Genomic DNA, 27957 nt, shown 5'->3' on the forward strand with positions numbered 1-27957 from the left:
TATGCAGACAGTATTATAACTATTTTATAGATTAGATAATTTAGGATTAAATATGCCAGATAAATTCTCCCAATCATGCAGTAATGAAGTGACAGAACAGTATTTATGACCAAGTCTCCTAATTATAAGTTTTATGTTTTTTTTCCTTGTTGTCTCTCCTATTCTTTGGAGCTTTGATGTTCAAACAGATGAGATCCTTGAGGAACTCAGTTCCAAAATCTTTTCTCCTTTCCTCCCTCTGACCCTCCCACCTTCAGTCATCATTTCTTTCATCTTTCTTTTTTCCTTTTGGTTAATATTATCAGAAGCTTATTGAATACTCTTTTCTTAAGAAATTTGGATTTGAAAAGACAGACTTCAGGCACTGAGTGCATTGGCAAATTTTCTTTCAACTTCATGTCAGTATTAATTGAGTTTTAGCTTAATATGCTGGAAATTATAAAATGACAGTATTTTAAACATAAAAAGGTTTATTCTCGCACGTAATAGCCAAAGTAGGCCAGGTCTATATGGTGGCTCTGGAAAATTATCAACAACCCAGGATCCTTTTATCTTTCTGTTTTACCATCTTAACTCCGCCATCCAGTTTCAAAATCTCCTCATTAGTCATCATGACTGCTGGAGCTCCAGCCAGCAGTCCAGGTGTGCCAGGTTGGAATAAGGAAGAAAAACAGAAGAGCATATAAGGGCTCCCAACAACCTCCTCTTATATCTCATTGGCCAGAACTTAGTCCAAGGGTAAATGTAATCTCTTTCTGAGCCTAGATTTCCTCATCTTTAATTAAGGATGATACCTAATTCTTGGTATTATTGTGAGGATTAAATGAAATAATGTGTGTGCATTTCCTAAAAAAAAGGTCTTGGCAAATAATAGGCATCTAATACAAGTTGCTTCCTCTTTAGTCTCTACCTGAGGCCTGGAGTTCAGGGCACCCATGCAGCTTCCAGGGGTTCATTCATTTCTGTATACTTTTTGTGGAATCTTATGGCCTAAAAGAGAAGATATGAGTTTTAAACTCAGGTAGGACTTCATCCAGTTGTCAATGATTGTATTGACTAGCTGTGTAATTTTTTTTTTTTAATGAATGTCATTTTATTTGCCATATGGACACCAGGTGGGAAAAAATTTAAAAAATATTAACACCTAGAAAAGGCTGGATGTAGGGAAGCAGCTACATTCAGAGACTGCTGGTGACAGTACTTGTGCAACCGCCCTTGGGAAAATAATCTACCTTTAGCTATAAACATTCTGTATGCATATCTTTTTGCCCAGTGATTCTTTTCCTGGGAATCTGTTTCAGGAGTGGATTAGAATATGTTCTGAGCTGCATTGTGTTTGCTCCTTAAAATTTATATTTTAATGGTTTTGTTTGTTGGCTGGTTAGTTTTTTATTGAAGCATAATTGATTATACATATTTTTGGAGTGCAATGTTGACGCCCATTACTGGTGTACAATATGTATTGATCAAATCAATATTATTAGCCTGTTCATTTTTACAAATCGTAATTATTCTTTATGCCCCTTACCCAATCTATCTCCCCTCCCCCACCCCATAGCCATAGATTTGTTCTCTCCTTCAGATAGGTCAGTGTATTGTTATGGTCTTTTCTTTTTTCTCCTTCCTTCTTTCCTTCCTTCCTTCCTTCTTTCCTTCCTTCTTTCCTCCCTCCCTCCCTCCCTTCCTTCCTCCTGTGAGTGAGGACATATGGAATTTCTCTTTCTGTTTCTGGCTTATTTCACTTAACATAGCTTTTCCCAAGCTCATCCATGTTGCTGCAAATGGCAGGATTTCATCCTTTTTTATGGCTGAGTAGTATTCTATTATGTATATATGCCATAATTTCCTTATCCAGTCATGCGTCAATGGACATTTAGGGTGGCTTCATATTTGGGCTATTGTAAATGCAGCTGTAATGAACATGGACTGCAGGTGTCCCTTCAAAATGATGATTTCCATTCCTTTGGGTAAATACCTGGAAGCAGTATTGCTGGATCTTATAGCTGTTGTATCTTTAGTTGTTTCAGAAACCTCCATACTGTTTTCCATAAAGGCTGCACTAAGTTACAGTCCTACCAACAGTGTAGGAGGGTTCCTCTTTCTCCACATTTTCGCCAGCATTTGTTATTCTCAGTCGTTTTAATATTGACCAGTCTAACTGGGGTGAGATAATAGCTCAATGTGGTTTTGATTTACATTTCCTTGATGACTAGTGATGTTGAGCCTTCTTTCATGTACCTGTTGCCCATTTGTATGTTTTCCTTTGAAAAATGTCTATTCAGCCCCTTTGCCCATTTTTTAATTGGATTATTTTATTTTTTACTGTGAAGCTGTTCGAGTTCCTCATATATTCTAGATATTAATCCCTTGTCAGATGTATAGTTTGCAGATATTTTCTCCCATTCCGTAGGTTGTCTTTCCATTCTGTTAATTGTTTCATTTTCTGTTTTAGTCCATTTTGTATTGCTATAACAGAAATACCTGAGACTGGGTAATTTGTAAGGAAAAGAGGTTTATTTGGCTTACGATTCTGGGACAGCTGCATCGGGCATGGGCCTCAGGCTGCTTCTACTCATGGTAGAAAGCGGCAGGCAGCCGGGGAGTACAGGCAGATCACATGACGACAGGAAGCAAGAGAGAGAGAGGGGAGGTGCCAGGGTCTTTTTAAGCAACGAGCTCCCAGGGAACTAATAGAGCGAGAACTCACTCATTACTCCCCCCTCCCCCAGGGAGAGCATTAATCCATCCATGAGGGATCCGCCCGCATGACTCAATCAGTTTCCAACACTGCCACATTGGAGATCAAATTTGCACATGAGTTTTGGAGGGGACAACACATCCAAACTCTATCAGTTTCCTTTGCTGTACAGAAGATTTTTAGTTTAAATCAACTCAAAATTAACTAAAGACTTAAGTATAGACCCCAAAACATAAAGTTACTAAAAGAAAACTTAGGGGAAACACTTCAGGGAAGTGGACTGGGCAAAGACTTTATGAATAAGACCCCCAAAGCACAAGCAACAAAAGAAAAAATAAACAAATGGGATTACATCAAGCTGTGTGATCTTGAGCAAATTATTCAACCTCTCTGATCTTTTATTCCATCATTGTTTAATGTGAATGATACAATCTACCTTGTGGAATTGTTGTAAAAATGATAAGATATAATGCCAAAAATACGCTCCCAACTTAGTTCCTGGCATAAGAGTAGGTGCTCAAGAAATGTGAGCTGTTCCTCTGGCCCTCTTTCTATCACAGAGATTTACAGTCACTTACTAGTGGAGGCTTTTATCTTTGGGGAAAGAAGTTCGGCATTTTTATGGCATTTCATAATATTTTTAAAAAGAAGAAGAAAATAAAGGAGCAACAAAGGATAATTTAAACAGTTTTGTTTTTCTATTTGTGAGTGTAGAATACTTGAAATATGATGGATCCTCATTATAATTTTTTAAAGGATATATTAGCTTGAACATACAGTGTATCGGGTTTGTTCTAGATAACGGGAATTCATCAGTAAACTAAACCTGACAAGGTTTCTTTCCTTTCTGAAACACATTCTGGAAGCACTACTAACCAAATGCATAAATAATATAAATTCAGGCTACATTCTATGAAGAGAAATAAACAGGAAAATGAGATGGAGAGGATGGCAGATGCCATTTCAGATAAGATTCTCAGAGAAGACATTTTCAAGGAGGTGACATTTGAACTCCCTGCCACCACAACAAACAGCCAATGGGACCATTATTAAGAAAAAGGCTAAATTTGGGCTGATTACTCAGTTTCCCTAAAAGACCATCAAGACTAACTACAACTTGCCTTACATTCTTGTTTCCCTCATTTACCTTCAGAAGTACAAGTCTCCCAAAATCACCCTAATTTTTTCTCCAAAGCAGCCTGACACATCCCCTAATATAAACTAATCTCCCCTAACCTTTCCGCCATACTACTGGAACTTCCAGTCTGGGTGTCACCAAGATTTCCTCCATCCTCAGTCTCTTAGCCAATTGTTCCCTTTCCTCGCTCAAACTGACACCTGACTCTGTCTCTTGGTCTCTGAGCTACCCTTGCTCCTTTGAAGTGCATGCTATCAGACTAGACTACCCATGACCCCTCCTTGGTGTAGTCATTCACAGACATCTGGGGCGCATCCTCTAATTCACTGAATATTGCAGCATCTGACTCATTCCTTATCTCTACTACAAATAGTGTCATTATTTGTGATCACTTCTACCTCTGTGTAGATAATCCATTCAATACCCTGATCTTATAGTTATATGCTATCATGTTGAATAACCTTTTCTTCCACACCAACTAAGCCATCTTCTGTCCCATGTTTACCCTAGTAGTTACCAGTAACTGAACTGTCTCCAAAATCTTGATGTCAAGCATTCCTCTGTCAGGCTCTCACTTCCCACCTTTCCAGCTCATCTCTGCTTCCCCACTGCTTAGACTTCTACTCCATTAGGACTTCCAATTCATTGACCAGTTTTCATTGTCCCTCACTCCTCTGAAACTCTCTCACACACATTTCCCACTTCTTACCTTACCCAGCTTACAGTTCAGTGTTTATCATTAAAATCAGTCTTTTATAAAGACCCTTAGCTGCCTACCTAAATTTTGGGCAAAATTTTAGTGCTGGTTAGATGAATTCTCACCCATTCCAAATCAGAACAAGAGATGCTGAGTGTAGCTGGAGAAAAAATACTCAACCATGCCACTTGGGCTTATCCTAAATTAACGACCATAAATCTCAGTTGAACTGTCAGTGTTACTCTGCAATTTTACTTCATGTGTCAGGTCAACTTACTCTCCCAGTCTCCAACTATTTTATACCATCTAATCTCCTCCTTGAATCTCCCAAATCATGTTCATCTGTCTCACTCTTACTGAGAAAATAGAAGAAATCAGAAGAAAGCTCATTTATCTAACTGCCACAAAATCTACCAACATGCTCTACTGTTTCTTTGGGTGAAATCTATGCACCAAGTCCAGTGTCCCCACTGCCCACTGGGCCCCATCCCATTTTGTCTCCATGAGGATTTTGCACCTGTGTATCTCTCCTCTCTTACCTTTATCATCAATTTTTCCTTTTCTCAAGCATACAAGTGCAACATCAAAGAAGCTTAAATGGACTCCATGACCCCCTCCAGTCATTGTTCCTTGTCTGGACTCTCCTTCCCAGAAAAACTCCTTAAAAAGTTGCCTTTATTTCCTCATTTCTCATTCTCACCTTGACCCACTTCAATCTGGTTTTTGTCCACTACACCCAAATGGAAATCACATCAGTATCCTCTCTCTTGCCAAAACCTATAGCACGTTATCAATTCTCATCTTAATTGCCTCAGTACATAATATTTCTAAGGATTACTGCGTTCTTAATGTGAACTCAAATATTTTTCCACCCTCACATTTTATAATGGGAGTCCCCAAGGGATATGCATTATACATACATGCGATATACATTAAGTGGATTTGAACTGAATTAAGGGAAGAGGGTCTGTCTCTACTTGGGTACAGGTATACTAGCTCCCATGGCATTTCTCCTGATGGGCTTCAAAGCAAGACTTTTATACAGTCTCAGCCAGGATTCATCTAGAAATTATAAACTGAATACTTATGCCCAGCAACCAGAGAGGGAATATTTGATGCTTAATCCAGCTGTGAAATCTTTTTAGCATCACCCTCTGTTTAAGATACATAAATTCATACTGTTTTTTGAGTACCTAGTTTTATTTTGTTTTCCTGGGGACTGGAGGTTCCAATCCCTTATTTTATTTTATTTTTTTCCAACCCCTTATTTCTGTTTGAAAACAAATTTGTTTTCATGGATTTGTAATAATTTCCCATCAGTAAATCCCCCACTAGGGGGAAATAACACGTTCATTATGTGTGTCATATTTGTCTTAAAGAAAGCCTTAGAGAGCTAGATGATTTCTTCTGCTGGTGCAAGCACTACAGATCTAGGGCAAAAATATTTTGCAGGAAACAGTTGCTCATTGCATACTAAAATTCATTGTCATTCTGTTTCTGTATTTTCACGTCTTCAACCTTACAGAATTGGTTAGGAGGTGAAGTAGTGGAGTGTGGGGTTATAAATTCCAACAGAACTCTTGATGTGGCCCACAAAATATTTTTAAAGAAATTTAAATTTAAGTGTATCCAGTTCTTCAGCATTTATCCAATTCTCCCAGACCCCAATAATCACTTCCTATAATCTCATATCCAACCAATTTTATTTAACAAATATTTGTTGAGGATCTTCTATGTGTCAGGCACTGTAGTAGGCCCTGGAGATATAGCATGAAACAAAATATGGCAAGGTCCCAAATCTCATAAAGCCTGCATTCAAATGGAGGGAGACTGATAAAAATCACTAAACATATAAATGAAGAAGAAAACTTCAAATAATGATAATTGCAGTGAAGTAGATAAAATAAAATGATGTATGTATGGAGTGTTTGTGGTAATAATACATGCTGGGTAGACCAGGATGGCATTCCTAAAGATATTACCCTAAGAGGGTACTATCACCCTCTGTTTAACTTAAGTAAATTGACCCTGTTTTTTGAGTCTCCAGTTTTATTTTGTTTTCCTGGTGATTGCATGCTCCAATTCCTTATTTTTGTTTGAAGATCAAATTTGTTTTTCATGGATTTGAAATAATTTCCCATCAATAAAACCCCCTCTAGGATTTTGTTCATTGATTTTATTCTAGAAACAACTAGAACAGCTATAGAAGATTTTAAAGCATGATCTAGTTTATATTTTTTAAAGTTTATTCTAGTTACTGTAGGTAAGATAGTTTATAGGATCCAAGAATGAAAATAGTGGCTACTGAAAAGGTAATATCCAGATAAGAGATAAAGTTGGCTTGAATGAGGTTTGGAACTATTAACGTGAACGGAATATACAAATGTGGGATAGACATTGGAAAAAGGACCATCAGACCTTGCTGATGAATTATGCATCAGATAAGGGAAACAGAGGAATCAAGGACAACTCCTGGGTTCTTGGCTTGAGCAACTTGGCAGATGACAGTGCCCATTTATTGAAATGGAAAGGACTGAAGGAGGAACAGATTTAATCAGGAAAATACAGCATTTTGTTTTGGCCATGTGGAGTCTAAGATACCTATTAGAAATCCATGTGTAAATGTCGAGAAGGTGTTAGATATAGGAGTCACTGCATATATTCCTGTTACTCCTAAGGGCTTCTGAGTTTGTAACTCTGATATAATACATAGGTTAAGAACATTAGTTCAGGAATAAAGAGATCTTTGTTTGAATCCGGGTTCTGCTGCTTACCAGTTCTGTGGCCTTGGGCAAGATTCTTAAGTTGTCTAGACCTCAGAATCCTCATTTATATAATGAGGCTAAAATATTATATACCTCATAGATTGATTTTGAACATTAAATGAGTTAATTTATGCAAAGTGCTTAGCAAAGTGCCCGGAAAAATATAAGTACCCAATATATATTAGGTATTATTTACTGAACATCTACTCTGAGACATGCCCTTTTTATACATTATTTTATCTAATCCTCCCAAACTCCCCACATCAGCCCTAGCAGCTAAACATCAGTCTCTAGGAGACTGAGAACAGATGAACGCAAACAGATTTATTTTTCACTTTTCAAAAAATTGTGCATACCTGCACAGACCACTCCTGACTTATCAGTCTAAGAAACATTCCTATGAACCTGAAATGGGTGTCTTCAGTGAAATTCAAATTCTTATATCCAGCTGCCCAGTTGACCTCTCTTCTTCAATGTCTGTCATCTCAGACTTGGCATAATCTGATCTTTATCACCAAACCCAAACCTTCTCCTCCCGCTGTCTTCCTCATCTCAGTTGAGGACATCTCGGGCCTTCTGACTGCTCAGTGTAACACCTTATAGTCAGCACTGGTCCCTGTCTTTCTCACACATGCTTTATGAAGTCTTCATAAGAAAGAGCTTCGTGTTACCCCCTGTCCTTATCTCCTGCTACTCTTCCCCTCACTCACTTTGCTCCAGCCACACTGGCTTATTTGCTGTTGTTCAGATACACCAGGCACGTTCTTGTCTTTACACTTGCTGTTTCCTCAGCCCGATGCTACAATATCCCAGATATTCCCTCAGATATCTGCCCTGTTAACCAGGGCATTCTATTTAAAATTGAAGCTCTCCTGGCACTACTTCCTTCTCCTTCCATTCCTTCCCTTCCCCTTCTCTTCTAGCATATCCTGTTGCCCCCAGGGGCAGCATCAGGTTTGTTTCTACTCCACCTGGTTTGCTCATTCTGAGAGGCACTATACTTCCTGAAGTCAGTTTCTCTGAAATCAGTTCTTCCATCCAGTAAAGGTCCACTAGTCCTCTGCCTGCTGACTCAGCACCATGGCGTCAATTAGGGCTGTTTCTAGTTGCAACATAGGATACCCTACTACAGTGACTAAGCACTTAGGGCTTTATTTGTCTTATGCAACAAGAATTTCAGGGATAGGTAGTCTATTCTAAGGCCTTACCTCATTCAGGTATCACCAAAGATTCAGAATTCTTTAAACCTATGAAAACGGCAATTTCATATGGTCTGACCTAACAGTTGGGAAGGAATGCCTTCCTCAGAGACTTCTACCCACATCTCATTGGCCAAACTTATGTCACTTAGACACTCTTAGCCTCAAGGAAGAGTAGAGACAAAGATTCTGTGAGTCTTTGGGGAAGCTGATTTAGTGCCTGCCATACACAATGCGGCTCTTCCTGAGTTGCTGATTTTCCAGGAATCTATTTAGCCTCCTTGTTTGGGGCCAATCTCCCCAGAGCTTCTGTAACAGGGAAGCCACTACTTCTTCACAGGCCTAGCGGCTCTCAGTTCTGCTAAATTCATACTGTATGCCTCGGAAGCTTCCCTGTCCACATGAAGTTTTGGGTCTACTATGTTATATCTACAGATCTTGGAGAATTACATTTCAGTAAGTGGGGAAGTAATGGCAAATCTTAGGCCCTCATCTGCCATTTCCATTCTACCACATTTGTTCTGTGCAGGCATGGCTAGAAATCCACAGAGCTGAACATCTAAATTTTTCTACATATTAGGGCTGGCCAGTTAGTTTAGTTGGTTAGAGCACAGCCTTATAACCCCAAGGTCATGAGTTCAGGTCCCCATAATGGCCAGCCGCCAAAAAAAAGAAAAAAAAAAAATCTTCACACATGTTATTTAACTTAATCCTCACAGAAAGCTTTTAGCTTTCTTTTCTATCACTATTTTATACATGAAGAAGCCAAGTCTTGGAGAGGTTAAATCCAAGACTGTTTGACTAGCTAACTAATGGCAGATCTTCTATTCAAACCCGGGTCTGCCTCAATGCAAAGCCTCTGCCTGCTGTATTATGTTAAACTGCTCCTAAGGAGATCTTTCTCAGGGCAGTCATTTCCTACTGTCTATAGGACCCCTTGAGTCACTCTGAGAATTTCTTAGTGTGGATGACAACGAAGAGAACCTTAGAAGTTTCTAAGCATTCCCTCCCACAGTTGCACTTGCTGGATTTGCCCTAATTCCTGGGCTTTCCATGCCCATCCTAAACCCTTACTCACACATAGATTTGGATTTGTAGAAACGTCAGAAGATATTCTGGATGGAGGGATAGTGTAGGAGTAGAAAGAGCATAAGCACAAGTGAGTAAATATAGCTCTGGGAGAGTGCATGATTCAGCTTGGTTAGGGTAGGGATAAGCAATGGTGGCACATAAGCTCAGAAGATCAAGTTTAAATCATACCATCAGGACCTTGACTGCCATGCAGAGGAGTTTGAGCTTTCTTCTGTCGGCAGTGGTGATGTATCAAAGGTTTTGATACAGGAGAGTTAAATCACATTTTGTAATTTGTACTATAACTTAAAAAAAAGTTTGAAAGTTGCCTTGAGTACCAAGCAAATATAATAATCTACTACAGGGATTACTAAGTGAGATTTGAGTTTTGTGTCCTTTTCCCTGTAGTTTCTTTTCTTTTTTTTTATAAAATAGTAATAACATTTTTAGTTTGTGTATCTGAAGAACTGTTAGCCTTTTAAGCAGACAAAATAGAAGCTCAACTATCTCCAAATTCAATTTTCAATAAGATTAAAAGCTGCTGCTACTTATGTTAGATAAATGATTGTAAGCATCTTCCAGTTCTATGTTAAAATAGTTCCTAAATAATAAAACCTGCATGGAAAATGGAATGGTTGTTATAGCTTCCTTGTCTAGAGGAGAATTGTCATGCTTCAGAATAGAATAAAAAACATATTGAAGAATACTGAAGAAGTTAAGTGACTCATTTATATAATTGAGAACTAACATGCAGTAAACTCAGGTAGACTGCTTAAGGTGGTGGTTTTTATTTATCTGACTAATGTCACATTATTGAGATGGCACAGAAAACAGTACATCCGCCTGTGAGTCAGAAATATGTGAGTCAGAAACACTGTGGAAAGAGCCCTCTGTCCTTTTGATTACTGAAACTGATGTTTTGGTTCAACTGGGTAATTTACCAGTAAGTTAAGATAATTGAGTATTAAAGAGGAAAGCCATGTTGAGAGAATTGATTGTGAAAAGATAAGACAAGAAAATGTTATTATTGACAGAATGAAGAACTATTCAGGGATGTCTCTATCAAATAAATTAACCTTTCAAATGATTTGTTTAACTATTTGTGCATGAGTGAGTCAAAAGACAAACATGTAGAAGAGGGATATAGGAGCAGTGTTTTGAACTGGACAGAGAAGTCCTTCTTTTATAACCAAGGTGAATTCATTTTCCTCTTCAGATATCAATTCCTATTCAGACTCCTATTTTGGTGAGGACATTTTTACATTACAAATCATCTTTTTAATAACAGAAACAGCTACTACCTTCAAATCAAGGAATGCTTTGCAAGTGTGTTCCTCAAGTACTTAGATTTGAAGGTGGTAACTGTTTCTGTTATGAAAAGATGAGTTTGTAAAGTAACAATGCCCTCTCTAAAACAGGAGTATGAATAAGAATTGAAATCTGAAGAGGAAAATGAATTCACATCAGTTAAAAAGGAAGGACTTCTCTGTCCACTTCAAAACACTGCTCCTATGTCCCTCTTTTGAAAGGATGACTCTGGAAATAACACCTGAAACCTGTCATAGTGATTTAGGGTTTTTATACTCCATGTGAGGTAAAAGATTGTCATAGTTTCCCAAGGATACTGTTATAGTGAGGTCATCCCCCAAACCTGACTGGCTCCACCTAACCTCAGCTTTGGGGAGTGAAATGGGAGACTAACCAGTCTGATGAAGGGTAAACTGTGACCTGCTCTTAGGTATTTGGTTTAAATTGCAGGAAGATTTAATATCTAAAAATAATGACAAAGAACAACAAAGCCTGGAGATTTTTCTTGAGCTTTAATAAAATCACGATACCATTTATTTCTGGAACGTTGACGTTTCTGAAACTCTTCAGATGTAAAATCAATGCTAAGTAGTTTTACAGAAATTGGATGCATTTTACATAAGAATTACCATCAGAGCTGAGGACAGTGGTGCACAAAAGCATTGCAGAGACAGTGCCTCGAACGTACTGGAAAGCACAGTCTGGGCGCCTCTCTGGCAGCACCTGTCATCCATGCCACATTTTCATACCTTTACCCTTTAAACTATCTTTGCTCTTCATGAGGTTTCCAGTGTGTTAGCTTTGTCTGTCCAGTTGTATTGACCATACACCACGTTCTTTCTCTAGTTCTCACTGTTTTAAACACATGAAAGAGTCATTGGCAAATAGGTGGTGTTTTATTTCATGATAAAAGCAATGATAAAATCACCTAGGAAATGAGTATAGATAAAGAAAAGAGAGCTGATAAAGATCTGGGAAAGCCAATGAAATAGGAGGAAAACCAGAAAGTAATATCTCGAAAGTCAAATGAAGAGAAAAATAAGTTGTGTCAAATATTCATGACATTTGAGAAAGATGATGACTGAGAATTGACTCTTGGTTTGGACAAGATATAGGACACTGATGATCTTGACCAGAGAGATTTCCTATGAAGTTCTGTGCACCAAATCCTGATTTAGTGTGTTGAGAAGAAAATGGGTGTTGAGGAAATGGAGACAGCAATAAAGACAACTTCCTGAAGAGTTTCCTTAAAAAGAAGTGCCAAAAAATGAGCCAGTAGTTAGAGAGTCACATGGGGTCATCACAAATCTTTTTTAAGAAACATCTTTATTGAGGTATAAATGACATGCAAAAAATGCATTTTAAATTGTACAATTTGGTCACATGTATATCCTCATGAAACCATCACTACATTCAAGACATATCCATCAAACCCCAAAATTTCCCTTTGCAATCTCTCCCACCCCTTCCTGCTACTATTGCCCCCTGCCCCCAGGAATCACCAATCTGCTTTCTGTCACTATAGATTACTTTTATTTTTTAGAATTTTATATAAATTGAATCATACAGTATGTATTCTTTTTATCTGCCTTTGTTCACTCAGCATAATTACTTTAGGATTCATCCATGTTGTGTAGGTATCAGTAGTTCTGTTATGTGGATATATCACAATTTGTTTATCTGTTCACCTGGTACATTTAGGTTGTTTCCAGTATTTTACTATAACAAAGCTGCAATGAATATTCCACATAGACAATTATATCATCTATGAATAAAAACAAGTTTACTTCTTCCTTTCCACCATAAATGTTTTTATATCTTTCTCTTGCTTTATTGCAGTGCTTAGAACCTCCTGCAAAATGTTGAATAGAAGGCATTCTTACCTTCTTCCTAATTTTAGGAAGAAATAATTCAATCTTTCACCTTAAAGTATGATGTCCACTGAAGGTTTCTCATAGATGCCCTTCACTTACTTGAGGAATTTCCCTTCTATTCCTAGTTTTCTGGAAGTTTTTTATCAGGGATGGATGTTGAATTTTGTCGTGCTGTTTTCTGCATCTCCTGTGGCTGTCATATGTTTGTTTGTTTTCCAATCTGTTAATATAGTGAATTACATTAATTGATTTTTGAATGTTATAACAACCTTGTATTTCTTGGATAAATTCCACTTGATCATAGTATGTCATTCTCTTCATATGTTATTGGATTTGATTTGATATAATTTTCTTAATTTTTTTCATGTGTGTTTATGGGGATATTATCTGCAGTTTTCTTTCGGGGGATTGTCTTTGTCTTATTTTGGTATCAGAGAAATCCTGATCTTATATAATGATTTGGAAAGTATTCTCTCCTCTTCAACTTTCTGAAAGGATGTGTAGAATCAGTATACTTTCTTTAAATTTTTGACAGAATTCACCAGTGAAATCATCTGGACATGTAGTTTTCTTTGGAAAAATGTTTAAAATGTTAAAATTCAGGTTCTATAATAGATACAGGCCTATTTATGTTATCTCTTTCTTCCTTAGTGAACTTTGATAGTTCATCTTTCAAGGAATTTATCCATTTCATTTAAATTTTCAAATGCATTGGCATAAAGTTATTCATGATATTTCCGTATTATCTTTATAGTATCTTTAGAGTATATTCTGATATCTCTTCTTGCATTCCTGATGTTGGTAACTTGTATCTTCTCTCTCTCTCTCTCTTTTTTCCCTAGTAAATCTGACTAGAGATTTGTCAGTTTTACTGATTTCTCAAAGAAACTATTTTTAACATCGTTGATATCTCTCTTTCTTTCTATTTTATTTATTTCCACTCTATTTTTTTCTTCTGCTTAATTTAGGTTTCATTTGCTCTTATTTTTCTAATTTCTTAAGCTAGAAACTAAAGTCATCTATTTTCTTGCTTTCTAAAATGGGCATTTGGTGCAGTAGATTTCCCTGTAACTACTGCTTTAGGTGCAGCCTACAAATTTTGATATGCTATATTTTTATTTTCATTCAGTTCAAAATATTTCTAACTTCTCTTTTGATTTTGTCTTTTATCCATGAGTTAGTTAGAATGTGTTTGTTTTCTGAATATTTGGGACTTTACCAGAGATATTTCTGTTATTGATTTCTAAAATTTAATTCCATTCTGATCAGAGAATAAACTTGGTATGACTTTGGTTTAAAAACAAAACAAAACAAAAACCTATTGAGGCTTGTTTTACAGACTAGAATATCATCTACCTTGGTAATGTTTTATGTATACTTGAAAAGAATGTGCATTCAGGTATTGTGAGGTGTACTGTTCTATCAATGTCAATTAGGTCAATAGGGTTCAAGTCTTCTATACCCTTACTGGGTTTCTGTCTATTTGTTTTATCAATTATTGAGGCTATAATTTTGGATTTTTCTATTTCTTCTTATGGTTTGATCCGTTTTTGCCTCATGTATTTTGAAACTGTTATTAGGTGTATAAACATTTGGAATTGTTATATCCTCTTTACAAATTGACTCCTTTATCATTATGAAATGATTCTCTATTCCAGGTAATATTCTTGACTCTAAAATCTTCTTGCTTTTATATTGATATGACCATTTTATGTTTCTTTTGATTAGTGTTATCATGGTATATATTTTTCCATTCTTTTCCTTTTACCATATTTGAGTCTTTATATTTAGAGTGGCTTATCATAAGCAGCATGTAGTTGGGTTGTGCTTTTTTATCCATCTTAAAAATATCTGCCTTTTAGTTGCTGTGTTTAGACCATTTATATTTGAAGAGATTATTGCCATGGTCAGGTTTAAATCTACCATATTGTTATTTGTTTTCTATTTGTCTGATCTGTTCTGTTAAAAAAAAAAAACTTTAGATAAATTAAATTTAACAGTGTTTAATTGAGCAAGGAAAATTGCAGGAATTTGGAAACCCTCAGGACCAGAAGAGGTTCAGTGAGGTCTGCTCCGTAATGTGGGCAGACAGCATTCATGGACAGAAAATGTAAGTGAGCTGTGAAAGCAGCTTGATCGGTTATAGCTTTGCATTTGCCTTAGTTGAGCACAGTCTGATCAGTTGGCCTCCTGTGATTGACTGAAGCTCAGCTGCTGTGATTGGCTAAGATTCATCTCTTTGTTACAAAAATATACTCCTAAGTTAGGCTTTCAGTTAGTTTATATACTAAGGTAGGATGCAGTTCCTTAGGTAAGGACTTAAAGCACTGAGGTATCCTCAGGCCAAGTTTAGTTTAACAGTTTATTATACTTTCTGCTCTGTTCTGGATAGGTAAGTATTTTATACTTTTATTTTCGTTCCTTTGTTAGTTATTAGCTATACTTCATTTTTTACTTTAATGATTACTTCATGATTTATAGTGTAAATCTTTAGCTTATCTCAGTCTACCTTCAAGCAATATTATACCACTTAACATACAGTAGAAGAATCTTTCCACAGTATACTTCCATTTCTCCCATCTTTGCCTTTGTGCTCTTGTCATATGGTTTACATATGTTATGAACCTCACAATACATTTTTATTATTATTTTTTTAGTCAATGATCTTTTGAAGAGATTTTGATAATTAAAAATAACTTTATTCCTTTGTGTAGAATGAGATTTCCATCAGGTATCATCTTCCTTCTACCTGAAGGATTTCCTTTAACATTTATTGTACTTCAGGATTGCTGGTGATGAATTTTTTCAATTTTCATATGTCGGATGGAAGTTTTTTTGGTTGTTATTTTTGTTTGTGGATTGGTTTGTTTTAGATATAAATATTTACAGTTTGATTGTTTGGTGATGTGAAAATGGAAAATGATGCAGGAGAGAGTAAACTTACTGTAGTATCGTAGTGCATGAGTAGGTGAGAAAGAAAAGGGATGAGAACAGAGGAATTGGTTCAGATGAAATGATGGAAATGGATCTATAGTAACAAGAAGAAAGAACAGATTTTATAGATGCAAGTGAGTTGATTAATTCATTAACGGATCCAATCAAATTGGGTTTGAAATCCAGTATCTACTCTTCAGTAGCTGAATGGTTGTCAGCAAGTTATTTAAACCCGTTGAACTTCAGTTTTCACATCCATAAAATCAAATTCCTTCCTTCCTCACAAAGTGATTATAGTAATGAAATGAAGTAATGTATACCAAACTCTTAGCAGTGGCCTAGCACATTGTACATGCTCAATACCTGTAAGAAAAAAAAAAAAAATGTGTAGCTTTTCTATGCTTTATTGCCTAAGTAAAAGAGAAACAATTCTGGGATCTCATTTCCCACCTCTGTTTTCTCTTTTCCCTCTTCTCTCACCTCTGCTTCCTTCCCAAAAGGATATATTTAAAACCCAAATGCCAGGTCATCTGCAGGTACAGTGCTCAAGACTGATAACATTTGGAGGCCAGATGTTAACTGACGTAAACACTATTAAGGACTATGTGGACTGGAGGCTGAGGCACTGATTTCCAATTTTATGATGATTATTTGAGTTTATAGCAAACCAAACTGCCATCCCTTCCACGCCTACCCCCACCGAAAAGGAGATGCATGGCCTATTCATTCTCAAGAGAAGATAAATTATTTTTTAAAATACAGGGTTTTTGAAATGTTGAGTAATGGCATTTCACAAACTTGGGGCTTGGAATGCATCCTCAATGTGGAACTCAACACCCCCTTGAAGCTCTCTCTGAAAGGTCAATGACTTTGATCTGAAAACCCGTCTCATTTTCTGAAATAAGGCCAGAGAATAGTCAAAAAAATTCTTTAAACCTGTAACAAGTTTTTACATCAACTGATATTTTAAACTTGAGTTTCCTTAGGATTAGGGTGAGAGCTGACCCAATGGCAGGAAGTAAATAAATGAGCCCTTCTCCAAATGAAAAAAATACTTTTACAAAATAAGAATAAGTTGGGTCTGCTGTGAATCACGGAGGTGACTGCTGGTGTTTATACACTCACACAGTCAGTTATTCATTCATTAATGTATTGAGCAGACATTTGTTCAGAACTAGCAGTATATCCTAGGCAAGTGCCAGGCATTAGCTAAATACATTGATAAATACAACAGATGGCCCTCATGGGGCTTAGAGTCTCATGAGAGAGGAAGACAATTAGCAAACAAACAAACAAACAAAACACCCAGGCAAATAGATATAGCAATAACCTGTAATAGGTACTATAAAGAAAAGAGGACCTACTTAAATAACTTTGGGGAAAGAATTTTTAGTGGTGACTTAATCTAGATTAGGCTCAAAGAACAGAAGAAGTCAGTCGTACAAAGAGTAGAAGGGAAAGCAAGCAGAGGGACCAGCATGTATTCATTCATTCAACAAATATTTATTCAGCACTTTCTATGAGCCAGGAACTGTTTGAAGCAAAGAAGATATACCAGTAAACAAAACACACATGTGCATAATTGCTGAAGTGGGAAGGGATTTGGCTGTTTCTGAAACAGAAAGGAAGCCTATGAGGCTGAATCATACTGATCAGAGGGCAGCATGATATAAGATGAGGTTGAAAGGGTGTCAGGGGCTAGATTATGTGGGGATTTGTAATTATGGTAAGGAGTTTGGATTTTATTCTCAGGGCAATGACATGACTTGATTTTTATGTTAAAGATTGCTCTTACTATTATATGGAGAAGGGCTTAGAGAATGGGCAGGTGGGAGGATGGAAACAGGGAGACCCATAGGGTAGCTCTATTCTAGTTCAGATGGGAGATTTTAAAGCCCTGAAACAGTGGTGGCAGCAGAGATAGAGAAAAACATACAGTTTTAATATAGGATGGACAGGACTTACTGGTGAACTGAAAAAGAATAAGGGAGTTGAGGAAGGAAGTAAAATTGTGGATGACTCTAGTTTGTGCAACTGCGTAGATGCTGGCTTCATTTACCACAGTGAGGCAGAATGGGTAAGTAAGTGGCTGGGGGCAGGAGAAGGGAACTGAAGTGGGGTTTGGCTAAAGATTAAAATCACTTCAGGTTTCCTGGCCTGAGTCTTAAAGAGTTAAATCAATCAGAAAATGAAATCCACTATCTCGTGGGGTTGACATGTGCCCCATCACTGGATCAAACAAACAGATGCTAAATAACCACCTATATGCAATATTTCAGCAGGTTTCTAGAGCTGATTTCCAGATGATATTTGAGAATTTATATATATATATATATGTGTATTTTAAAAATCAGCGATTTCTTAAAGCCATCACTAGTGAAGTAAGAACTAGTTTTCCCAGATCAATCTGATTTTCTTAATTGCCTTGAGCTACTGGAAGCTGGCACCATATTTCTTAATAAATATTTTATTTAATTAATAGATTTTGTTATTGGCAGGGCCACCTAACTTGTAAATTGGAGCATTTGTATCTTGTTGAGAGATCATTTAAATATCTCTTATGAGATAACACATTTTTTTTTAAGTAAGGAACATAATTTGGAAAATATTGAGCTAGTAGGATAATTTGTGTACCCAAAGTGCATATTTATCTTTATATTTATATATTTATATTTTATGGGGTTTACAGGGGAAGACCAGTTTCCTTAACCCTCCTCGGCTTCCTGGTTAGGAGAAAGCAAAAACTGACAAAGACAGGTTAGCAAGAGAAATGCATAACAGATTTATTTAATCAAAGTTTTACATGACACATGAGCCTTCAGAAATGAAGACCCAAAGGTACAGGGAAAACTCTTTATTTTTATGCTTGGGTTCTATGACGAATAAGCCGCTATGTAGAAATGTGATTGGACAAAAAGAGAATGATCTAATGCTAGTAGACTGGGGAAACCCAGCAAGGCCTGTCTGTCCAGATACTTCTTGGCCTCTCTGTGTAGCATTTCTTCCTCTTGGATATAGGGCAGACCCCTTCTGGAATAAGAGTCTTATGATCCACTACCAGACAAGGCAGGTCAGAAAATTTCTTAATGGCCAGTTTTTACAAAGAAAGGTAGGGGAAGGTGAGAGTAATATTTTTAGGTTTTAGGGCTGGTTTTTGGGAAAAGGGGTTCTGGTTTTGATGACCTACCTTGGGGAAGTGGAATTCTAGTTTCTATGGCCTGCCTTGGGAGAAAAAGGGAGCAGGAGAACAGAGAGTGGAAGAAAGTCAGAAAGATCTTGCTTCTGAGGCCCTTTTGGTTTCCTTGAATTCAAAGTACTCAGCATACTTTGGGGTTTTGTGCTCTGAACCCCGACAGCAGCATCAACACCAAGTTGTCTTTCCCCTCTTTATAATGTCTGCATACAAATCACATTCCCACACAAACTTATTCTTATTTAGGGGGCCCCTAACTTTCCTGAGAATGACTGTCCTATAGAAAGTGATTATTATGGTTATTAGTTGTCGTATCCCTGAGGGAGTCTTAATGGATGAAAGTCTGAGAGTGAGTCTATGAAATGTCAGCCATAATTAGAAAACATGGAGAAATGTATACTTACTTTATAACATTCCTATTTCTGAAAAACATTTTTTATCTGGAATTAGATGGAGAGAGCATTTTATAAACTTTCTAGAAATAGTGTTTTAATATTTATGAGGTAGGAATGTTTACATCCAGTCTTGTTTCATTGTGCATTAAATCGTAGGACATGGGAAGAATACCATTTAAAGTTGCTGAAGACTCACACTAAAATATGTTCCTAAGCATTTGAAACTAAACTTTTTAAAAATGGCCCTTAACATATAACCTCAGAAAAATTAGGTGTTGGTGTCACTTTTTCTTTCCCCGCTTTTCTTTAATGAAATGTTTACAACCTGAGAAAGGATCTCAAACAGTGAATAAAACAACTTGGAAGATAAAGTCCTCAGCAAAGTTCAAGCTTTCTACCGAAGGAACATCAAGAGGCATATCTGTGACATTTTTATTTTCGACACCGTCCATACCAATGGATGAGAATGACTGCACCATGTGTGATCATTAGCCTCCTTCTCTGGGCTTGGTGCCCTGTGGAAGGCCTTCCAGCTCCTCTCTGCAAGTGGTCTTTGGTAGCAAACTCCTGGTTCTTCTTTATAGAAATAACTTGGGGGTTAATTGGAAGATAGAGCAGAAGATGACTTGGTGTCCCCACACCACTCAGCACTTCTTGCTGGAGAAGTACATCTGTGTTCTCTGTGGTGGGAATTGGGGGAAGTGTGTAAGAGTTCCTTGGTCCCAAGCCATTCCTTTCTTTCTTGTTTATTCATCAGACATTTTTAAAGTACCTGCACTTGAACAGGCACAGCCCTTAGCACTGGGGTACAAAATATGAAAAAGATGTTCTGTGTTTTGGAGGAACACAACCCTTTGAGGGGCATACTACTAAACTAACAATGATACTGGATAAGTGCTATGGTAGAGATACATAAATGGATATATGTCAGTACAAACAGAACTATATGGGAGGATGAAGCAACTAACTCAGCTCAGAAAGAATGGTAGACATGAGGAAAATTAGATCACTAGCTCAATCCATGGTACCAAGTTCAAACCCAAGTATCATCTAACTCAATTCTTTAGTTAAAAGGGATGTAGAAATGGAGACAGGAAAGAACCCAAAGGCAAGTCTGTCACCTCCATCAGATCTCAAGTCAAATGGCACCATCCAAGAAAGATAGATGATGTCCCCCAGTGTGGTGCATAGACAACCTACATGGCTGTATAGAGCAGACCTGCTGACCGCGCAGAGTAAAGAAGCATTATTGTCCCTCTGTGTCTCTACCACCTACCACACTACTGTTTTGTTTTTTGTGGGGGGTTTTTGTAGCATTTATCACTGTCTGAAATTATCTTATTTGATTTATTTATTGTTCATCCCTTCCCCAGGGACTGTGTCTGCCTTGTACATTGCTGTATTTTCAGGCCAAGAACAATACCTTGTTTCATAGTGGGTGCTTAATAAATATCTATTGAATGAATAAACGATCATCACCATTAAACATAAAACCTCACTTAAGAACCAGTCTTTTTCGGGCCGAGCCCATGGCGCACTTGGGAGAGTGCGGCGCTGGGAGCGCGGCGACACTCCCGCCGACACTCCCGCCGCGGGTTCGGATCCTATATAGGAATGGCCGATGCACTCACTGGCTGAGTGCCGGTCACGAAAAAGATCAAAAAAAAAAAAAAAAAAAGAACCAGTCTTTTTCTGTTTCCAAAATGTCTGTAAGATGTCTAATTTTAGAAGCACCTAAAAGATCTATCCCACAGTTTCAGTGAGGAAAGACTGAGGCGTGGGGCGTAGGATACAGTTAGTGCCTATTTCATTTCGTTTAGTTCCCCACAGAGCAGGAACTGGAAGCCAGATTTCCAGAATCCCAGAGCTCTTCAGCATTCCTGTGCTACCTCTGCTTAAGCCTTTCTGTGAGGAAAGCAGTTTTGGATTATTGCCATGAATGTCATTTTCAAAGCCCCTGAGAAGAAGAGAAATGATGAGAACTTGCTTCTAGAATTCAGATGAGCTGAACATCAGACTTCTCCTTCCTAGTCTATGGAAAAAAAGTCATAGACTTTGGAACTAGATTCTTAGGGCAGAATTGCACTATTCTGCTGTAGCCGTGGCCAGAGGATGTCTGCCTGCCTTCAGCTAGGACATGGGTTCTATATCATGCTGGCTGTGATTTTGCACAGTTAAGTCCTTCACTAGAAATTAGGACTGGTTGCAGCCTGCAGTCATTAATTATATAAAGATGGTTCACAGTGATCATGTGCAAAAATGCATGCCCCTGTCCAGTTTCCCCAACTTCAGGGACTGGATATCATATTGAGGTGATGGTCAGTAAGTACATAAGTACTTATTATTACATAATAAGTAATAATTATTACTTAAGTACATAAGTAAGTGGGTAGATGGTTATATATTTTTATCACAAGCAAGCATTTGAAGATGTTGGTTTCTGACAATTGAGAGGAGTATTTTCCACCAGAAGGTTAAAAAAACAGCAGGTTAGGGTTGGCCAGTTAGCTCAGTTGGTTAGAGCATGGTATTGGTAACACCAAGGTCAGGGGGTCAGATTACCATACTGGCCAGCTGCCAAAAAAAAAAAAAAAAAACCCAGCAAAAAGAAACACACACACACTCTTGCACAAACATATGCCTTATTATAGACACAACAGTTCTCATAAGCAAGAACACCTGGGATAGAGGTTCTAGAGAGAGAGGGTGAAAAAGGGTGGAGAAAGAAGAGCCTAGTGACTCTGTTTAGGAACTCCACTGAGGGCTTCATGTGCCAGAGGTTTTAATCCAAATGGAACTGGCTTTTTGTCAAATGTGAGAGAAGAACTGTGAGACCCTTGCATTCATTGAATAAATATTTGTTGTGTGCCTTCTGGTGTGAGACTCAGCTGTAAGCCCTGGGAATACAAAAATGAATTAAGGCTTAGTTCCTGCTTCAGGAAGGTCACAATCTGGTGGAAAGAGATAAAGTAAGCTGAGAAATACAGTCCAGTGTGGCAGGTTCGGAGATCAAAAAGGGGCTTGTGTTGGGGACATGGAGGAGAGGACCTTTGGACATAGACTGCAAGGTATAATAAAAAGAGAACACATTTTAGGATTTTTCAAATGAAATTTCACATTCTGGAGCCTTTGTTTTCTCTTCTTTGAAATGGCCTGAAGAGAATTAGCCTGCTAGAGTTGTGCGAATTCAATGACATAGAAGATACTACATCAGTGATTTTTAAGAAAGAAAAGCAAAAGCAAGACAGAACTCTCTCCCCACATAGCGGTGAATCCCTCTGCTGTCCTATGTGTTTAAACCTCTTTTGTAAAGTTCGGTCCTTTCAGTGCAGCTATTTGTTAGAATAAAGCCAAAGAGGCTCACCTTGAGAATGACTGAGTTGAAAAAGCAAATCTCCTCTGGTTCAGAAATGAATTATTCCTAGGAAATTGCTTTGTGAGTCTGTTACAGAAATTGGGGTTTGTTCAGGTAATTGGAGATTGGAAACAACCACCCTGGGGACAATTGCAGGCAATTCTGCGACGACCTGGCCTAGCTTGAATTCTTGGAAGTAGAGCTTCTTTTAGTTAAATCAAAGGTTTTGTGTACACCTTGTGGTTCTGTTCTTTATCCCTGATTTTTCCTCCCAGGCTATGAATAAGGCTTCAGTCCTTTTTCTCCTCTGAGACTGAGAAGCAGCCCTACCTGCTTGATGGGAGGCTGGTAGGGCAGCCTGAGGAGGCCGTAGCAGTCTTCTGCCATCTGCCGGCTTCCTCTGTCACCAGCTCAGGGCTGGCTTTGCAAGGATTCCTAAGGAATGGAAACCACCAGGAGAGAAAGTGCAGGGCAGAGAAGGTTCCTGCTTGTACTAAAAAGCAAAGACCCGAGAAGATGGCAAACAGAAGCTGGTACAAGATGGCTTTTCCTTTAGTGGGGGTTTTTGTGAAGATGTGACCATCACAAACATCCAAGCCAGTGATTTTTCTATGCAAGTTTGTTTTGCTTAGAGGGAACACAGCAGTGCTTTTTAAAAATTTTTATTTTACTTTTAGATCGTTGCCTCACAAAGTTGATCAAATATTTTAATGCCACATCTCTATAGATTCATTTGAAGAAAACAGAACCCCATGCCAGTGGGAATTGGGGTGAGGGTAGAGAGTCAGAAAGACGGAAGGGAGAGGAAAAGCATTTCACAGTAAGATGCTGTGTTTAGTTGGCGGTTTTTGAAGACCTCTTATTTATAAGGCTCTGACCCAGATGGATGACTAGGATGCAAAAATGACTAATTGTGAGTCCCTTCTCTCTTGGAAATAATCTATTGGGGAGCACCTAAATAAACGGGAATTAAGTAGAGAGGTACAAGCACTGTGATAAAGCACTATGGTAGAGGGGTCTAGGGGAGCACAGAGGAGGAGCATGTGTTTAAATCGAGCTGGGGCGGCAGCGTCAGAGAGAACTTCTTGGAGGAGGTGAATTGTTGAGACAGTGGCTTATTGAAGACAGTGGGGGGAAGGGCATTCCAGGCACAATCACAGGGGCACCACTTCTCACACACAGCATCGCCTCCTGCCACCGCAGCTGCCTTGAAGAGCTGAGAACTCTAGACACAAAGCAGGAAAAAGTTATTAAAACATTAGGTCTTAGACAACAAACAAGTGGTTCAGTCCAGGGAGACCAGCAAAGACAGGGAGCAGCAGGCAGAGCCAAGTGAGAAGGCAGCATTAAGAATCCCAGAGATCAGAGAGCAGGACTACAAAGAATCTGATCCTAGAAAAAAGGCCACTTTCAGTGCTGTTTCAGTCCATATGTTGGATATGGGCCTCTTCCAGGCAGGTGTAAGTCACAATCAAATATTCATAAACTTGTGATTAACATCCTCTTTTAATCTATCTGAACCTTCTGCATGACCTCATCTAAATGTTGAAGTAGCAATAAGCTCAAAAATATCAACTGCAACGTTATTTAGAATCATAAATACGATGAACAAGAGTAGGGAAAATGCTTAAGAAAATTGTGGTAGAGCTACTGAATGAACCATTATCATTAAAATGATAATTCTGGGAACTGTAGTACATGATAAATACTTGTGAAAAAAATCAAGATTCAAACCCGCAGGAAAAAAAGACTCAGAAGGAAAAATACAGAACTGCTAGCAATGGTGCTGTTCTTTTCTCTATTGCCCATGTTTTATATAACATTCTTGTATTACTTTTATAATGATTTTTTTAAATATAAAAAAGCCTAAAGGTGAAATGGCAAAAATTACCCTAAGTAAATAATGACCCTATTTATGTGTTTGTTTCTGCTATTTGAGATTCAGTTTTCTTCCTATTTGTATTGCAGTTTGTGTGGCATATTCATATTGCTTGTTAAGTCTGTCCTCAGTCTTCCCCTTGCCCACACCCCTCCTTGCTCCCTGGATCTGTGGGACGTATTGTGATGTCTGCCCGCTAATTTTGCTGTGACTGGGGCTGGTGTCTGGTTGGTGATTCATGTTTGTTCCAAAGTTGTACATCTGTGTTGGTTGCTTTGAAACAGTGCCCCAGGGAATATGAATGGCCATTTGTCTCACTAAGACTTCTTCTCTGGCTTCTGCTAAATTCCAGCAAGCTCTCCTATGAGATTAGGCAGGGTAATGAAGAAAGAAAATAAAACCAAAGAGGAGAGACATGGAGAGAATTTTGGTGTCTGACAAAAATTCCGGCTTATCTGGCAGGAATGAACTTCCTGAATATTAAACTAGCGACAGACAGAATCCCCTATGACTCTCACTTTAAGGGTAATGCTCTCTGGACTTAGCCTCTGCCCACTAGGAATGCCTCTAGCAGAAAAGTGGGCAGAGTGAGCTCTGGTGGAAACCCTCAGTGCAAAAAGTTCTGAGAGCTTGGTGGGCATACCCACTTGGCACCTCTTCTAAGATTTTAGCACACATACACACAGCAGTAATATTCATATTTAATGAATGGTACTGCATGAGCACAGACCCCAGTGCTGGAGCTAGAGACCCCCTGCTGTTCTAGACATCAGCCCTTTAGTTACTGAATATCAGAAATTCCAGATCCTGGAGGGCCTGGGACAGCAGCTGGAGGCCAACTGTTAAAAAAGAAATTTTGATGTTTTAATATTCAGAAAGACTGTACAGATACACACCAGATGAATAATACATGAATATGCTTGAAATTTCAAAGCTAGTGCCCACTGTTAAGCTGTTTGTAACCCCACCATCACCTTCTAAGAACCTCCCCTCTTTGTCCTTAAGAAGGGCTCAGAGCCAGCGTCAGTACCTACGTTTCTACAGGATTGGGCTGGCACAGGACAGCCCTTATCGACAAAGGAGCTCTTAATTTTGTTCTGCGACTAGTACAGATCTCACCCAAGGGAGTTTGCAAGTCAGCTTTATTATATTTTCACTTGCTGCAACATATGTGGCTTCCAGTATAGCTCTACCTCTGGGGAACTGGCAAACAGGCTGGTATGTGTGATAATTGCCCACCTTCCTGCAATCTTTGAAAGGTAGCCCCATCCCAAACCATGAGCCCGCTGAGAAAACTCATCTGTGGTACCTTGAAAGCCCAAACACAAATTGGATCGTTATGGCCCTTTTTCTTGTCCTTTTACCCAGAGATTTTCACTTGCTGTTGTTTATCAGACACCTGGAGTTCGTGGATTGTGTAAAAGCAGCTTCTCAGAATGGTCTCTGGGGAAGCATTATAACCCTGCATTCTGTCATTTCTCCTTTTCTTGTTTTAAGGAAACCTGCAGCTTCAGGGTAATTCACTGCTTCCCCTGTCTTCGTTTAAGGTAACAGCTAAGGCTACTCATAATCTGCCTGACTGTTTAGATATCAACAAAGCCTTTTGTTTGAATCCAGAGATTGAAGAGAAATTGTACTCAGTTATCCAGTGGGACATTCTGGAACTCTGTGATTAGGGAAGTCTGAGGTTGTAAGGAAATGAGTTGGAACACATCGGTCTTCAAATTTTCACATCACAAGTTCCTAGTCTATGACTTTGACTAAGGTATTTACATCTCTCTAAGCTTCATTTGCCTCAAATGTAGAATAGGATCATATGTACTTCACAGGGTTGTTAGGAGTACATAGAATAATATATATCAAAAAAACACTTTGTAAACTGAAGAAATATAAGCAGAATCCACCCAAAGAGATCAGGTTGTAAGAACTAGTGAAAGAAAAGAACCAAGAATGTAGAAGTAGATTATGGCAGCTGGATGAGTATACAAAAGAATTCCACTGTTGTAGTCTAACTTAGAAAAGAGATCATCCCAGCCACATACCCTTTTCACAACATCTCTCTGCAAAGCTTGAGCTGGGGAGCAGTGAGTGTTCTCGGGAAATACTAGGGAAGAGTGTTACTGTAAATTTGAGGCTAAGGGAGATTGTGTGTGCAGGAAAAATGGGTATGGAATGATAAAAGGGAGTGTGAGAAGGGCACAGTGCCTAAGGTAATACCAAGATGAAGAGAGGGAAAACAAGAGAAAAAATCTCCACTGCTCCCATCTGTGTGCTCATTGGTCAGAGCTTGTTTAAATAATTCTGGGCTTGAGGGCAGCTTCCCAGGGTGAGGGGCACTGATCAGAAGTGTCAATGGCACTGCTCTGTGGGAGCCAGTGAGTGCCTCCTCCTCTGGAGACAAAGCTCTACAGCCTTGGAGAGTAATTTGGTGTTGTCAGATTAATTAAGTCATTTTTGTGGTTAAACTTGCATATGAATATTAAATCTCAGGCTGGGCCTCCCATCTAATCAGCCAGTGGATGTTTTCAGGATAACACTTTGTTCCCAAAACATTTAGAAATATGCATATTGTACCTTTAATAAGACTGTGATATTTATTTATGGCTGGAAGAAGTCTTCAGCTAGGAAGACTCTTTCAAGAGATAGTTTGGTGTCTGCCACCTAGAGCTGTGCTAGATGCCATCTCTAGAGTTGCTTATTATCACCCAATTATTTTATGTGTGGCTCTTATTCTGAATTTATCAGAGTTGCCCATGCCACTGAAAGGCCATAGAGTTTGCTCCTGAGTTCAAATTCTGACCCTGCTATTTGCTAATGGTGGACTCAGGTAAATGACTGAACTTCTGTGAGACTCAGTTTCCTATATACAAAACGGGAATAATCATGTCTGAAACTCAGAGCTGATTTGGGAATTAAAACTTTCCACAAAGTGTAAAGTCTTGGGTAAAGTGCCTGGTACACAGTACCTGCCTCACATCAGTTCTCAATGTATGTTAAATGCCTTCCTCTATGGTTCCCATGTGACCAGAGCTTCCTGCTTTCTCTTTAAGCTTTGATGTGGAAAATGGCCCTTCCCCAGGTCGGAGCCCACTGGACCCCCAGGCAAGCTCTTCCTCTGGGCTGGTGCTTCACGCCACCTTTCCCGGGCATAGCCAGCGCAGAGAGTCCTTTCTCTACAGATCAGACAGCGACTATGACCTGTCACCAAAGGCGATGTCGAGAAATTCTTCACTTCCAAGCGAGCAGTAAGTACAAGCTTTTGGCTTCCAGTCTCACGCTTACCTCATCTTTAACCCTGTTACAGCAGTAGCAACAACACTTCTCCTTTAACCCATGGGAAGGAAGAAGGAAAAAAATGAACATGAGCAGAAGTGACAATGATGACCATTTTAAGGACATTCATGATCTACAGGATGAGGAATATATGTAGCTGTGGTCTCCAAGGATGTTA

General features: G+C 38.5%; 1 protein-coding gene across 2 annotated transcripts in view; it reads left to right on the forward strand.

Annotated features, from left to right (window-relative positions):
- PDE4B (phosphodiesterase 4B) overlaps positions 1 to 27957 on the forward strand; it is a 432241-nt gene that overhangs the window by 277762 nt on the left and 126522 nt on the right. For both annotated transcript variants that reach the window (XM_063107070.1, XM_063107071.1), the window contains one exon: positions 27557 to 27751. In XM_063107070.1, the coding sequence (XP_062963140.1) occupies positions 27557 to 27751 (195 nt within the window). The remainder of the gene's footprint in view (positions 1 to 27556; positions 27752 to 27957) is intronic.

Source organism: Cynocephalus volans, chromosome 8 (assembly GCF_027409185.1).
Source record: "Cynocephalus volans isolate mCynVol1 chromosome 8, mCynVol1.pri, whole genome shotgun sequence".
Classification (NCBI taxonomy): Eukaryota; Metazoa; Chordata; class Mammalia; order Dermoptera; family Cynocephalidae; genus Cynocephalus; species Cynocephalus volans.